Source organism: Nyctereutes procyonoides, unplaced genomic scaffold, assembly GCF_905146905.1.
Source record: "Nyctereutes procyonoides isolate TBG_1078 unplaced genomic scaffold, NYPRO_anot_genome, whole genome shotgun sequence".
Lineage (NCBI taxonomy): Eukaryota > Metazoa > Chordata > Mammalia > Carnivora > Canidae > Nyctereutes > Nyctereutes procyonoides.
The window spans coordinates 2239373-2254249 of record NW_026575028.1 but is presented as its reverse complement, the minus strand read 5'-3'; the positions used below and the strand labels follow the sequence as shown (position 1 = coordinate 2254249).

The 14877-nt window shown below is 53.2% G+C and overlaps 1 protein-coding gene across 1 annotated transcript in view; it reads right to left on the bottom strand.

The window, feature by feature from the left end:
- Nucleotides 1-14877, bottom strand: part of CACNA2D4 (calcium voltage-gated channel auxiliary subunit alpha2delta 4) — a 115308-nt gene that overhangs the window by 15993 nt on the left and 84438 nt on the right. The window contains exon 27 of the mRNA XM_055315374.1: nt 803-864. Within this exon, the coding sequence (XP_055171349.1) occupies nt 803-864 (62 nt within the window). The remainder of the gene's footprint in view (nt 1-802; nt 865-14877) is intronic.

Below are 14877 nucleotides of genomic sequence, written 5' to 3'. Positions count from 1 at the left end.
GAGAGGCAAGCCCTCGCTGGCCGCCAGCAGCCCAGGCACCCAGCTTCAGCATTGTCCCAAGGAGTCCCGGCCCGGCAGCCCATGCACCGGGGTTGGAGGTCAGCCCCATGGCACTGGAAGCCTCATAGGGTGGCTTTGGAGCCTCCTATTCTTTGTGATCCTGCATGATGTGGAGGGTGACCCCAGGTTATGGGGCCAGGATCCTACCCCATTCCACTCCCACCAACTTTCTTTTGTGGTTTCCCAAACCTGCTCCAAGTGAGGGTGCAGCACAAGCATCTGGGACTAGGGAATGGAGGAGCAAATGATGCTGGAGGAGCTTGGGGCAGCTCCTGGGGAGACTCAGGAAGCACAGAAGAGCCCAGTGCCAGGGCTCTGGGGAGTTGGGAGTGGAGGCGGGGAAGGAAGGGAGGAGTGGGGTAGGAGGAAGGGGGAGGTGCGGTGGGAGGCACTCTGGATGGATGGTAGTCCAGGCCTGGGGCTTGGCTAGAGGGATGGAGGGCCACGCTCTCCCCGCTCAGCCCAGTGGGGCAGGGCAGGTGGGAATACTGTGTCCTGCCTGCTCCTGGGTCTGAGCAGAGAGAACCCCCCTGGTGAGGAAGGCCAGGAGCAGAGGTGAGGCCATAAGCAGAGGCACGGGGGAGCTGAGACAGGCAGAAAAGAAAGGGATCCAGGAGGTGGGATGAGAGGCAGTGTGGCCACCTGAGGGAGCCAGGGAGCCTAGGGAGCCACGGAGCGGGGCCCTCCTCACCGCGGAGCTGTCGGACAGTCCTCTGGCCCTAACCTGGCGCATCACACCCACCTGCCAGGTCGCTGCCCAGAATGTGCGCTGCAGGAACTCCAGCCTCATTTGGACGCCCACCGCTACAAGGAGGTGGGAAGAGGGAGGGCAAGTCCGTGGATGTGTTTTTGGGGAGGGGGTGGTGGGAGGGAAAAGACAATGAGACAAAAGAAAATAGATTCCAGTTAAGGGGAGGAGGTACATCAGCAGGAGCCCAGGGGAGAGCCTAGGAGCTGAGTCAGATGGTAGCCTGTGAGAGCCAAGGCTCTGGAGGGGGGTGGAGGGGCAGGGTGGAGGGGAAGCAGACAGACTGGTGGCTTCTGTCTCACCACAGGTGAGAAAGACAAGGGCCCGGGTCCTAGAGAACAATGAGTATGGCACTCATGCTCAGATCTTGAGAAGCTCAAAGCAGGTGTGCTAGGCATGTCATTCTCCCCTTTCCAAGTATGGAAAGATTGAGGTAGAGAGACTGAGCCCTCTGTTCAAGGTCACAGGACCAAAAGTGGTGGGCTGAGACTGGAATTCAGGGCCTCTCATGGGGCTTTCTAGATTTCACACCTGATGACAGCCTCTCTTGTACCCAAACCCTGCCCTAGGTCTCCCCCACTTTGTAAGAAGGCTCCCTCCTTGCTGAAAGGTGCAATCAGGTTTACCCAGGTTTGTAGGTAGGTTCCAGAAAAACCAGAGATGTTACCAACTGGCAAAAACTACCCTTTGATGATGCCACTTATGAGGGGCTACCCATGCCTCTTTAGTTCCCAAATAGGCTTGCAGGACACAAGCTGGAGCTCACATGCTAAGAGAAATCTGAGGTCAGAGAACATAAAGAAAAGGCAGGTTATATTGAAAAGAAAAAGAACGGAAAAACTAGGTCGACTTCCTACTGTCTGGTATAATAACATCGAAAATTTTGAGTGCCAGGCACCTTCACATCCATAAGCTTATTTCATCCGCACAGCAGACCAGTTCTATTCTTATTGGGGCTTCACAGCAGAGGAAATGGAGGCTTGCAGAGATTACCTGCATGTCACTCAGCCTGGAAAGACAGAACCAGGACGAAGCTGCACCGGTCTCTAAGGCTCTTAACCTCTCTGTTCTCCAGGCCTGACTTGGGTCCCAGCAGTCAGAAAGGAGCTGGTGGGCATGGGCCAGCACTCTCCCACCTCATCTGTACAGTGGGAGTGGAGCTGGGTTCCTGACTGCTCTGCCACATTCATGAGACATTCTAGTCACTTCGATGACCACTCAGTGGAAAGATTTTCTTTTTTTTTAAAATTAATTAATTAATTATTTTATTTTTTATTTTTATTTTTTTTAAAGGAAGTGATGTGTTACTTTTTTTTAAGGTTTTATTTATTTATTCATGGGAGACACAGAGAGAGGCCAAGACACAGGCAAAGGGAGAAGCAGGCTTCACACAGGGAGCCCGATGTGGGACTCGATCCCGGGACTCCAGGATCATGCCCTGGGCCAAAGGCAGGCACTAAACTGCTGAGCCACCCAGGGATCCCCTTTTTTAAATTTTTTAAATTGGAGTTCAATCTGCCAACATATAGCATAACACCCAGTGCTCATCCCGCCAAGTGCCTCCCTCAGGGCCCGTCACCCAGTCACCTGCATCCCCCCGCCCACCTCCCCTTCCACACTACCCCTTGTTCATTTCCCAGAGTTAGGTGTCTCGTGTTTTGTCACCCTCACTGATATTTCACTCATTTAGTGGAGAGATTTTCTGTCTTGGTCATTCTGACTTCCCCAAACTCAGCAGCTGGCCCTTCTAATGGAACTGGAGTTCAGGTGCAGAGATACAGAATTGCATCCTTTTGTTTTTCCAGTATAGAATGATCCTAGACAAATTTGATAAGAAAAAAAAAAATGAGACCAAGGAAGGGCCAATGGGCCAGAGTTCTGACCCTGGCTTGGCCTGAGCCGTGATCTTTGGAGTTGTTTCTTCAGTTCTAAAATCCATCATACTTATATTTGCCCTAGGAAGAAGTATAAGGTTGTTGAGGCTGAAAAGGATAATTGGAGAGAACATTCTACACTAGAGCTTTGGTTCTTTAACCTTGGCATATGTTAGAATCATCTGGAAGGGAGTGCCTGGGTGGCTTAGCCTGTTAAGTGCCTTCAGCTCAGGTCATGATCCTGAGGTCCTGGGATGGAGCCCCAAGTGGAGTCAGGCTCTCTCCTCAGTGGGGAGTTTCCTTCCCTCTCTGCCTCTGCCCCTCCCCCTGCTTGTGTGTGCTCTCTCTCTCTCTCCAATAAATAAATAAAATCTTAAAAAAAAAAAAAAGAATCATTTGGAAGGTTTGTCCCTGTCCCAGACAGAGTCTCTTATTATAATGTCTGGGGTGGGGCCTGAGAATTTGTATTTCTAAAGTGCTCCCAGATGGTATTGATGCTCTTGGTCCAGGAACCATGGTTTGGGAACCACTGTTGTACAGCAATGCTGTCTGATTGAACTTTCTGAAGTACTGGGGCTGTTCTAGCTCTGCACTGCCTCATACAGTAGCCACAAGTCACATGTGGCTATGGAGTCCTTGAAATGAGGCTGTTATGACTGAGGACCTGAATTTTAGATTTTTTTATTTAATTATAATTAATCTAAATTTAAATAGCTACATGTGGCTGGTGGCCACCATATTGGACAATGCAATTCTAGGGGGTCATATGGATTTACAGATGATGGAACCAGGGCCCTGAGAGGCCCTCACCTCCCTTGGAGTCTCATGGCAGTTCTATGGCTAGAACTATGGCTAGCCTTCTAATTTTTTTTTTTAAGATTTTATTTATTTATTCATGAGAGACACAGAGAGAGAAGCAGGCTCCATGCAGGGAGCCCGATGTGGGACGTGGGACTCGATCTTGCGACTCTAGGATCCTGCCCTGGGCCTAAGGCAGGTGCCCAACTGCTGAGCCACCCAGGCATCCCTATGCCTAGCCTTCTTGAATAGGTCCCATAATATGGGAAGTTGAGTTCTCTCTGCACTTCTTTGTTGCTTCAAGGTCCAATGGCTGAAAGGAGTGGGTGGGAAGGGCACAGGTACATAGACTTCTTGGTCCTGACCAAAACAAAAGACACATGGACACAGCACATGATCAACACATGAGGCTCATGCTGGAGGGCCCAGTGCTGGTTGTCACATTCCTTTCTCTCTCTCATGGTTCCCTCTAACCCTGCAGGGGGCTCCTCAGTCCCTCCCCCTTATTCTTCCTTTTAAGATCATCCTTGATACTCACTTTAGATAATTGCTACAGGTGAACCTGTAGAAAAAGGCTGAGAGAAAGAAGAGGCATCTTCTACAAATTGTGAGAGAGGAGTCACATTAATTAATGCTTAGAATGATAAAATCTTTGGGATTTAGGAAGGCTGATTTACCCGTCCTTGGCTTCCATGGCCAAAGTGCTTTCAGCCTATTCCTAGAGGAAGACTGACTCTCTACCGGTGTTCAGAGCCAAGGTGCCTAGAATCATGACATTCCTGAGCTCAAAAAAGTCTATGATTCTAACAGTCTTGAGATGGTGGGGGTTAGTTTTTCCCTAATGAGACAGGGTTTTGAGGCTCTTGCATAGAAATAGGAGGAGTGGGGAGCAAAGCAGATTCTCTTCCCCTAGGTTCTCTCTGCTGGTGCATAAGCTCCTCTGAGGTCCTTCACCATCCGGGTATCCTTTGCAGAACCTAGGACATTCCAGCTGCTAACTGCATCTCCACACTTGAGTCACCGAGAACTTTTCAAGCTTCACATGTTTGAAACTGAACTCTGGGGACACCTGGGTGGCTCAGCAGTTGAGTGTCTCTGCCTTTGGCTCAGGTCATGATCCCAGGATCCCAGGATCAAGTCCCACATTGGGCTCCTTGCAGGGACCCTGCTTCTCCCTCTGCCTGTGTTTCTGCCTCTCTTTGTGTCTCTCATGAATAAATAAAATCTTAAAAAAAAAACAACAACACCAAAACTGAACTCTGGATTTCCTCTCCAAAATGTGACCCTTTTTAAGATTTCATCATTTGGGGCATATTCTACTTAATTGTTTAAGCCTCAATCATTTTTCTTCATCCCACCCAAGTTCTGTAGACCTGATTCCAAAACATCATGCTGGGATGCCTGGGTGGCTCAGCAGTTGAGCATCCGCCTTCAGCTCAGGTCATGATCCCAGGTCCTGGGATCGAGTCCCACATTGCGCTCCCCACAGGGTGGCAGCTTGTCCCTCTGCCTGTGTCTCTGCCTCTTTCTCTCTGTGTCTCTCATGAATAAATAAAATCTTTAAAAACAAAGAACAAAAAAACAAAACACCATGTCTGTCTGCTCCACCCTCCCCTGCTACCACCCTGGGCCAACCCAACATCTCTCATTTGGATTAATGGGCTAGGCCCCTAGGCAGCCTCTCTGTTCTCCAATAACCATGACAGTGATCTTTCTGAAGATCAAATTATGTCACTCCCTTGCTTAAGACCTTCTAATGCCTTTCCACTGCTCTTGGAACAAAAATCTAAACTCTGTAATATGGCCTCAAAACCCACAGAAGCTGGCCATGCTCTTCTCTCTGATTTCAACCTGAATCATCTTCTCCCTCAAACATGCTAATCTTGCTCCCACCTAGGGCTTCTGCATCAGCTGTCCTTCCTTCCTGGAATGCTCTTCCCTTAGAACTTTACATGGCTGGCTCCTTCTTGTCATCAGATCTCAGCCCAAACATCGCCTCCTAGAGAGGCTTTCCCTGACCTCTCCTGATAGAGCAGCCCACCCCTTCACCCTTCATTCTCATTTCATCATTCTTTTTAGTTTCTCAGCAATATGATTTATTTATTTTATTCTCATTTATTGCCTCTCTCAACTTATTGGCGTGCGGGCTAATAGCAGGCAAGGGGGAGTGAATTCTGATCCCTTGTACCTAGCATCGTACCTAACACATTGTGGGGCTCCAAAAATATTTTTTGATTTAAATAAATTAATATTTGTGAATTCCATTGAGTCAGCTACTTGACTGGAAGCAAATTCTCTAAGATCTCTCAGTCTCGTCCCTTACTTTTAGCATTCAGGTCCATGCTGAACTCCTTCCTCCCATAGGGAGCCTTACCTTCTTACAGATCTGGACTTGAGACCCTGAGATGTAGCTGTGCTCTGATTCCCTGAAGGCTTAGGAGGGGACTCACTAAGAAACAGGAATTTCAGGTGAGAGACCAAAAGAACTTTCTCATGGCAGGAAGCACTAGATCCTGACAGCAGGGGTTGGGATGGAATGAGGGAGGTAGTGGGGAGCATGGGAGCGTCTTCAGCAATACACTGTCTGTCCTGCCATGCTGAATGGCTTTCATCATTTCAAATCCTGTTCAACTCCTGCCTTACAACCCAAACTGTACTCTTCCACCCCAGACACTGAGAGAGCCCAGCCATCTCTCCTGGGAGACCTGCCAGGGTGGCCCTAGGGTCCCAGTACTGCTTGCTCAGGTTGTCGGCCCTTGTCAGAACCTCATTGGACCCCCATCTCAGGGGCACTGCCAGGCTGGCCAGCCTCCCTCCGAGGCCCTCCTATCAGCCTGCTGTGTGTAGGAGATAATACCTCATGGTATAATGTTTGCAGACCTGCTCAGAACTCATGGTGAAGAGAAATCCAAGCAAAGGGGTGGGGGGAATGTGAGGCCCCTGGCCTTTCTGGGCTGCCTCTTCCAGTGGGTTATTAGGATACCCACCCCCCATGCATCATTGTTCCTTGTTTCACAGCCTGATCTTGGTCCCCAGGTCCTGCTACGATCTGATAGAGGGGAACAATGATACCCTCTTCCTCCTGCCCCGAGCGTGCCTGTCCCTTTCCCTCCCCTGGGCCTCCTCTTGCCTTTCCTTTCTCCCCTGCCTCTGCACAAAGGTCTCTGCCTCTCCATGATGATCTCGTGCCTTCCTCCAAAGCAGCTTTTCTTTAAGATCTACTTGGCTGTCAGACAACCTAACAAGAGTCTCAATAAGGCCAAAGGCAGCAGATGGCTTATCAAGATGCACCTTTTTGCTCAGAGTGTTGGCTGTCACCTTGGTGCTGCTTTGTCATCACAGACAGCAAAGCAAAACAGCTATGTGCACATGCAAACACATGCCCATGCAGGGAGAAGGGGTCCCTGTCAGGAGCCACGCTCCCAGGGGTCAGCACCTCTGCATTTTACCCCCTCACTCTCATATCTACTTTGTCCTTCCCCCTTCTCTGCCCTGATAACTCACCCCAGAGACTGTTTAACTGATCAGGAGCTGGGAGGTTAGGAGGAGCCCATCTTTTATGCTACAAGCTGGGGAGCCAGCAGATGCTCGAGGTCATAGAGTGCCAGTAACAGAAGGGAGACCAAAGATCTCAGTCATTCTACTTCTGCATTCTACAGAGCAGGAAACCTAGGCCCAGGGCTGTCAGGTTCATTAACTAACTAATAGCTAGTTGATGAGCAACAGAGTCTAGACTCACCCTGGGTCCCCTGATGCCTAGGGTTGGGCTCTTCCGTTTTATCCCTCATTCAGCTGACAAGAAGGCACTGGGGCATGGGAGAGGCAGAGTCCCTCTTCTGGAACAGCTCATAGTATATGACAGAAGAGAAACTATACGTTTTCTGTGGTAAGAATCACAAGGGTGGGCAGCCCGGGTGGCTCAGCAGTTTAGTGCCGCCTTCAGCCCAGGGCCTGATCCTTGGGGCCTGGGGTTCGAGTCCTACATCGGGCTCCCTGCATGGAGCCTGCTTCTCCCTCTGCCTATGTCTCTGCCTCTCTCTCTGTGTGTCTGTCTCTCATGAATAAATAAATAAAATCTTTAAAAACAAATAAAAGGAAACATCACACTATTAAAAAAAAAAAAAAAAGAATCACAAGGGTGGCCCAAAGAAAGGCTATAGGTTGCAGAAGTTCAAGCCTGTGGACTAGTCAGGGAGACTTCATAAAGAAGGTGACTTTGCAGTTGGGTTTTTAAGAAGGGAAGGCTACCCATGGGGAAGGAGAGTGTTCCAGACTCAGGGAAGGAGCTGGAGAAGCAGAGGTCTGTTTAGAGGTAAGTGGGTGCAGTTAACTTGAAGGGCAGGATGCATGTGACAGCTGCATAGGTGAGAGGTAGGGAAATCCCAGGAGGTAGAAGAGGCTCTCTCTCTCTCTCTCCTCCTGGGACAGCAGTCTGAGCCCTGGCTGCTGTGTTGACAGGTGCAGGACTGTCTGTCAGAAGCATCCTGAGTCAAGGGAGTTTTTTGACCTGCTTCCGCTTCCCCCCTACATCCTGAAGGTGAATCCCTTTGAGGGATCCAGCAGGTGGAGTGGAAGAGGGACACTGCGGTACACTGACATACTGCCAACATGCCATGCCATCTCCTTGTCAGGTAGATTTAAAGAGATTCAGAGAAGGGTCAACTTAGGGGTCTGTGCTCCAGGCTGGGACTCCTCCTCTGGCTTGGTCTCTGGCTTCCTTTGCCTTTGGATCAGACACTTGCCATCTCTTGGAATATCAATTTCCCCAACTTCTTTGTCCTGATTGGTTAGTAATGAGACTTCTGAATTCTTGAATGCCAGTCTTTTCCCCTTCCATGCCTACCCCATTTAGATGAGAACAAGGAGCCTAGAAAAGCCAGGTGTGGCAGAGTGGGGCTGCATTTACCCCTGGCTCTTCCAGAGCTCAACCCTGGGGCCCTACAGACAATCTGTCAGCTGGCTGCAGCAGGCCCCTAGCTTGCAGCCTGCCTGCCCTGGCATTTCAGGCTCTGGAATCGCCTTGGTCTGGGGTCACTGAGCCTCAGTGACTGTGTGTGACCATATAACACTAGCTCCGTGTGGCTCAGGGCCCCTTTCTGGAGGACTGCCAGGTAGATGGCTGCCCTGTGCACCCCTGCAATTACCCTCTCTGGAATAAATCATCCCAGGACTGGGGAGAGGGTTCAGTTCTTCCTTCTCCACAAGCAGGATGGAGGACACCGCCCTGCGTATCTCTGACCTAGAGCCAGCTTCCTAGGGCCTCTGCCTCCTGGATCCTGCCCCTATTTGCCCGAAGGGAAGGGAAGAGGGGAGAGAGGGAGGGGGCGGCGGTCGTGGCAGGGAGGGTTCGGGAGCAGAGGAGGGAAGATGGAGGCACAGCGGAGACCGCTTTCCTCCTCTCCAGCTGGCGGCGATTAAGCCGAAGGCGCTCTCTGCCTTTGCGACGCTCACACTTGAAGGGGGAGCGCTGCCCTCTGGCCAGGGGTGCCCTGGTGCGCGCGCGTGCGCCTGGGCGGGAGCGCCTTCGCCCGCGGGTGCTGCTGCCGCTGCCATCGCAGATGCACCCCAGCTGTCACTCCACTGCTCCGTCTCTGCTCGTGCACACGCGCGCTCCTCCTCGCCCTGCCTTCCCCTCTCCTGTCTCCCTCCGTCCCTCCCTCTTCCCTTCTCAGTTTATTGACCCAGCAGCCGGGTCCACTCAGCGGCGGCAGGCGCTTCCCCCCACCCCCACCCCCACCCCCACCCACCCCATCCCCGGGCTGCGAGCTGCGCGCCAGGTCCGCGCTCCGGGTGGGCTGGGACTCCGTGCCCACTGCGCTCCGCCCGGCAGAGCTGTCTGGATTGCTCCGGGAATGCTGGGAGGGTCTCATTGGACGGTTTGGAGCTACTTGATTTAAGGAGCCTGTGGTCGGGGGAAGACAGGTGAGTGCTGTGCGCTGGAGGGAAGGCGCGCAGGCCGCTGGGGTGCAGGGCGGCTGGGCCACAGGGAACGGCCCCAGCTCTGCTGGCTCCCCTGGCCCTGCACGGACAGCTGCTGTTACCTCCTGCCTGGGAGCAATCGCTGGGGCCAGGGAAGTGCTGGGGACTGGACATCTGGGGGGCCCAAAGACACAGGACGCAGGGGTACTCTGACCTCAGAGTGCTGGGTAGGTGAGCTGGGATTCTGCTGGGGAGGGGGAAGCTGGGGAAGGAGAGGGGGGAGCAGAGCCGTGCCAGAGCCAAATGACAGGCCCGGTGGCATAGAAACCAGTCCCCACAGCATAGGGAGTGCCAGCCAAGAGCCCTGTGCCGTCTGCCTGCCCGGCTCAGCATTCTTAGCCCAAGGAGCTCGGGTGCTAGGGGAAAGGTGATGCTGGTGACAGGTCTGGCACGGAGGATGGCTTGGTGGTGGGGGGTGGGCAGGCTGGGGGACTGTGCGGTCTGAGTGTGGAAATAGACCTTGGGGGCTGGCCCCTTTGCAGGATGCCCTCAGCATGGGATCACTGGCCTTCAGGCAACTGTCCTTGGACAAGGGTGCAGAGGAGCTTTTCCCCTGAGCTGGACAGGGCCCCACGCAGCTGTGGGAGAAGCCTCCCTGGTGGGGGTGTGGCTGGGAATGGACAGGGAGAAAAGCCTTGCAGCTCTTCCTTGGCAAGTCTGAAGCCCTGCTCCCAGCCCTCCAGGGGCCCAGGGACAGGAGGTGGACACAGGCTTGTGAGAACTCGCCCAGGGTGTCCACCAGCTGCATCCTGGGCCCTCTGTCTATAAATGGGTTGGGAAGGCCCAACCCTTATGTGGACTCAGCCTAGGGTGAGTGGATGCTGTACAGCCAGACCATGCCTACCTGGCTTCCTGACCTAGTGGGGCACCAGCATCCTGAGTTGGAGGAGGAAAGAGGCTCTCAGCAGCCCTGGGGCCATTTTGACAATGTAGAGAGGGTGGCCTGGCCAGGGATCCCAAGAGCCCAGCTCAGTTCCAGGGGATGGTGGGGGCAGGGTGGTGGTGGTGGTGGTGAGGGTGGCACCTGGCTGTCAGAGTGCATTGGGCATTGCCTTGGCATGACTCAGATTGACACCCAGAAGCTTAGATAACTAAATCAGCAGGAGGTGGGGGGAGGAGGCTGAGCACGTGGAGGGGGCGGGGAAGTCCAGCAGGAGGGAAACCCAAAGCAGCTTCCTGCTCTTCCCACCCCACCTCCCCACTTCCATAGTCTCTGGCACTGCCAAAAGAGGGAGCCCAGGAAAGCCAGCCTGGGGGTGGCAGGAGAAAGGGGAGGTTTCTTAAGCAATCGATCTGGTTTCTTGTTTGGCTGGAATCTGTGTTTGGGGCCTGGATGAGCAAACCTTGTTCCCATTTCATAGGCATCAAAGCCAAGGAGGGGCTGTGTGGAGCTGCTTTGGGCAGAATGGGTAGCATGGGAGCTTCCCTTCTTCTACCCCAGATCAGGTTTCTTCTTTCCTCTGCCCCAGACCACTGCCTGAGCCTAGATCCACAGCCTCAGTGAGCGTGAGCACACTTAATTTGTTCCCAATAAAGAGGGGCTCCAGGGAGGAAAGACTCAGGGGTTCTCCATTTAGATTCCTAGAAGATCTGTTTGGGATCAGGAGTATTCCACAAGGAAACCAGGAGGCAGGCAGCTTGGGGTGACAATTGGGGTATGCGCTTGAAAATGAATCGGGAAGGTTGGCCAGTTCCAAGTAGAGATAGGTTTTTTTTTTTTTTTTTTTTTTTTTTTTTTGAGATAGATTTAAAAAAAAAAAAAAAAAAACCTGCTTCCGTGCTGCCTGGGCAGTGTGTGTTATGGGGGTGACAGGCAGGAAGAGACTGGGAATGTTTCTTGGAAGGGCCCAGATGGCCAGACTGGAGGCAGTAGGCAGGGATCCCAGCCCTGCAGGGGCCCACCAAATAGGGCTTAGCTTGGGCCACCCTACAGTCCAGGTCCCTCCCCACCCTCTTGATGTGTCTCATGGGCCCGTGACCTTCACCTGTCTGCAGGTGAAGTGAGTGTGCAGGTGGCCACGAAGGCCCTTCTAGCTTCTAAGTTCTGTGGGTCTTGGATGCTGAGGGTGTGCAGAAGCTCTGTCCTCATCTAGGGACACTTGACCAAAGGGAGGTACTAGTGGGGGTGAATGGCAGTACCAGCATGATGTCCGAGGAGTCGGGAACCCCCAGGCTGAGAAACACAATGGGCATTGAGTGGGTGTGTGGTTTGGACACTTGACCTGGGGAGACGGGCATGACAGAGCATCAGAGGGAGGATGTGGACACCAGGCTGGAGGTAGGTGTGTTGGCGTTTCTAGCTGCGGTCTGAGCCAGTCCACTTGGAGGATTAACCCCTGTCTGTAGGAGAAATTGAAGGGGCAGGAGCACAGAGAGGCCACCACCCCACACTATCCTAACTGGAGCACTCTGTGGGTTTGGGGGCTCCAGGAGGCTCTCCTCGCCCATGGGAATAAGGCGAGGTGCTCTACCAGGGAAGCAGCTCCACCTCCCGTCTCCAGGGGATGCTGCTGCACCCACTCAGCTTGGCGGGAGCACGTGGAGTCTTCTGCTCTTACTGCTGCCTCCTTCCATCACTACCCTCCACCCCCTGGCTTCCCTTGAGCCTACCCTCCTCACCTCAGCACCCCCCACAACCCACCCAGCTGGAAGGGTTTCTAGAAAGCCCCCTCCACTTCCTTTCCTAAGATCTTGGCCACCTGGGGCTTGCCCACACCACATCTGTGATGTTACTGGAAGGAGGGGCCTGGGAGGGGGGACCGGTCTTGTGTCTCAGTCCTGTACTGCACAGCTGGTTTCTTCACCAGCAGGAAGGGCATCAGAACGCCTGCCTCCTCAGGGCCAGTGAGCCTGGTGATGAGGAGATGCTGCATAACTGGGAAGGACTGTACAAACCAAAGTTTGCCTCCCCCATTTTTGCCTTTCCTACATCCGTGTGTGAGCAGATCAGGAACAGAAGGGACCCAGGAGCCTATAAAGGCAGCTGAGTTAGTAGCTTTGTCACCAGACTGCTCGCACCCAAAGCTGTATTCATTTTTCCGTGGCCTAACCTGAGCCACGTACTTAATTTCCTTTGCCTCAGTTTCCCCCATCTGCAAAGCCTCAGGTGTTCTGAGGATTAGGAACACTGTATGCAGGTGTTTGTGGCTTGGTTATCACCTCTCCCTTTACAGAGGCTTTTTGAAGGAGGTTAATGTCAGCATCCTTCACCCTATGCCCAGGCCACTGCCAATCCTGAGATGGGGCCTGGCAGACTGACCAGCGCAGGCACCCGGGAGGTAGGTGCCAGGGCCTTCTGGGAGGGACGAGATCTGGGCTTGTGCTGCTCAAACTCGAGTACAGGATCTTGTTAAAATTCAGATTCTAGTTGGGTTGGCCTGGGCTGGAGCCCGGGATTCTGCATCTCAGAAATTCCTAGGTAATGTCCATGGGCCACAAAGGATTCTCAAGGGTTCTCATGACTGCTTGTGGCTCCTGGACCCCACCCTCCACCCTGGTTCTCTTGGCAAAGCCCAGCAATGGAGGCCTGGAGGCCCTGCTGGGGCCCAGCCCTTCTCTCCGGTGTCTGTGTCCCTGGGACTGGGACAATGAGCCCTGTGAGGATCAGGAGCAGGTCCAGCATCCAGAGCCACAAGGCTGTGGGACATGGAGAACTATCTGGCAGGACCTGCCTGCGCTTTTCTTTTCCCCACTCTCCATCCCGGGTGGGGACCTCCCTCTCAGTGCCCATTTATCCCAACACTGGCCAGCACCTGCTACAGCTGCTGCACATCTAATGTAGGTCATCCCCTTCCTAATGAGGCTAGATACTTCTGGGGTGGGAAGGGGTCCTTTGGTTGGAGGTGTGCTTGTGGGCAAAGGGCAAGGAGCCAGGAAGTGCTAGGCTCTAGCCCTATACCTCCCTAAAGGTTACTCCATGGCACCCAAGGAGGCAGGGTCAGCTCCCTAGGGGGAAAAGGTACCCCTGCACCCTCACACCCTCCACCCCACCCATGGACCTGGGGGACTTTGTTTTCATCATATTTCTCCAGAGATACTGAAGTCAGCAATGTCCCATCACCTTGGAGGACGATGCCCATGGGTCTGCCTTGTGGCAAATTGCTTGACTCACTGTGTACAGGTGATAGCACCCAAGGCTGGGGATGGGGTATCAGAACCTGCTTCAGGCCACTGTCTCCACTGATTGGTGCTCTCTGGTCAACTTCTGGGCTCACCACTGGGGTAATGCTGAGGTCCGGGATGGGTGGGTGAGGTGGAAAAAGAGAGCGAGAGCTGGCTTGAAGCAGAGGAAAGAAGGCTCAGGTGGAAACAGAACCTGGGCTTGGGTGGGAGGGATTCTCTGCCACCTGTCTCCTTGCAAGAAGCTGGAAAGAGTAGGAACAGAAGCCTGGACTGGGTCTCCAGCACCCCTCTGGGTGTGAGTATAGAAAACATTCTAGGGTAGAGGTTGCCCAGCAGGGTTTTCGTTAGACCTTACTTCTAGGTTGGAGGTATCCCGGTGCATCTGTCTGCTGGGGGCTTTTGCTGGCTGAGTGTTGGCATCTGAGGAGGAGTGCTGGAGGGCTGCCAGCAAGGCATGCATGTGTGTGTGTGTGTGTGTGTGTGTGTGTGTGTGTGTGCATGTGCCTAACTGCACAGCTCCCTGTGGGTGTGTGTTTGCACCATGTGCTGTTTTGGGAGCTCCAAGCACGTGTCTGGGAGCCTATGTGCACCCTGCTCTGTGCACACATAAGTGTCTCCCCATAAGGGCTATTGCTGGGTGGCAGTCACCAGGGAGTGGATGAGCAGCCAGATTCAGAAGCACATGACCTGTCTCCAAGCTGACATGTGACCCTGGGTGAATTGGTCGTCATCTCCATGCCTTGGATGCCCACTAACCTGCCTAATGTCATGTGGGTGCTGTGAGCTCTGGATGTGAGGGTTCTCGCTGGAGTGAGAGATTGTCTGAGGGTCAGGGCCTGCAGGACACGGAGAGGGTGGTGCTGCTGGCCATGGTAGAGGTCCATGAGGGCTGTGTGTGTGAGTGTGCCTGGGCAGGGACATCCTGTTGATGGGCCATCTGCTCAGAAATGGAGGAGACCCATGGGTGAGGTTGGTGGGACCAGGAGGGCGATATTACCTAGAATTGCTGTGAGCTGCTGTCCCCTCCCAGCGGAGGAACTGGGGCTTCCTCACACTTTTCTTGGGCTCAAATCCAAGCTGGGCACATTTGCCTGAGTTATTTCTAAGGTAATGTGTACTAAATATAGTAAATGTTAACTTTCTTCCCTTAATTAAATGGATCCACACAGAGATTCGCCCATGAAATATTACTGTCACCACTTGTAGAGATAAGATAACTGAGGCTCAGGGAGTTTACATGGTTAACAGTCTCACAGCTAGGGAGCGCTGGGACCGGCCATGAACCAGAAGCCCTGC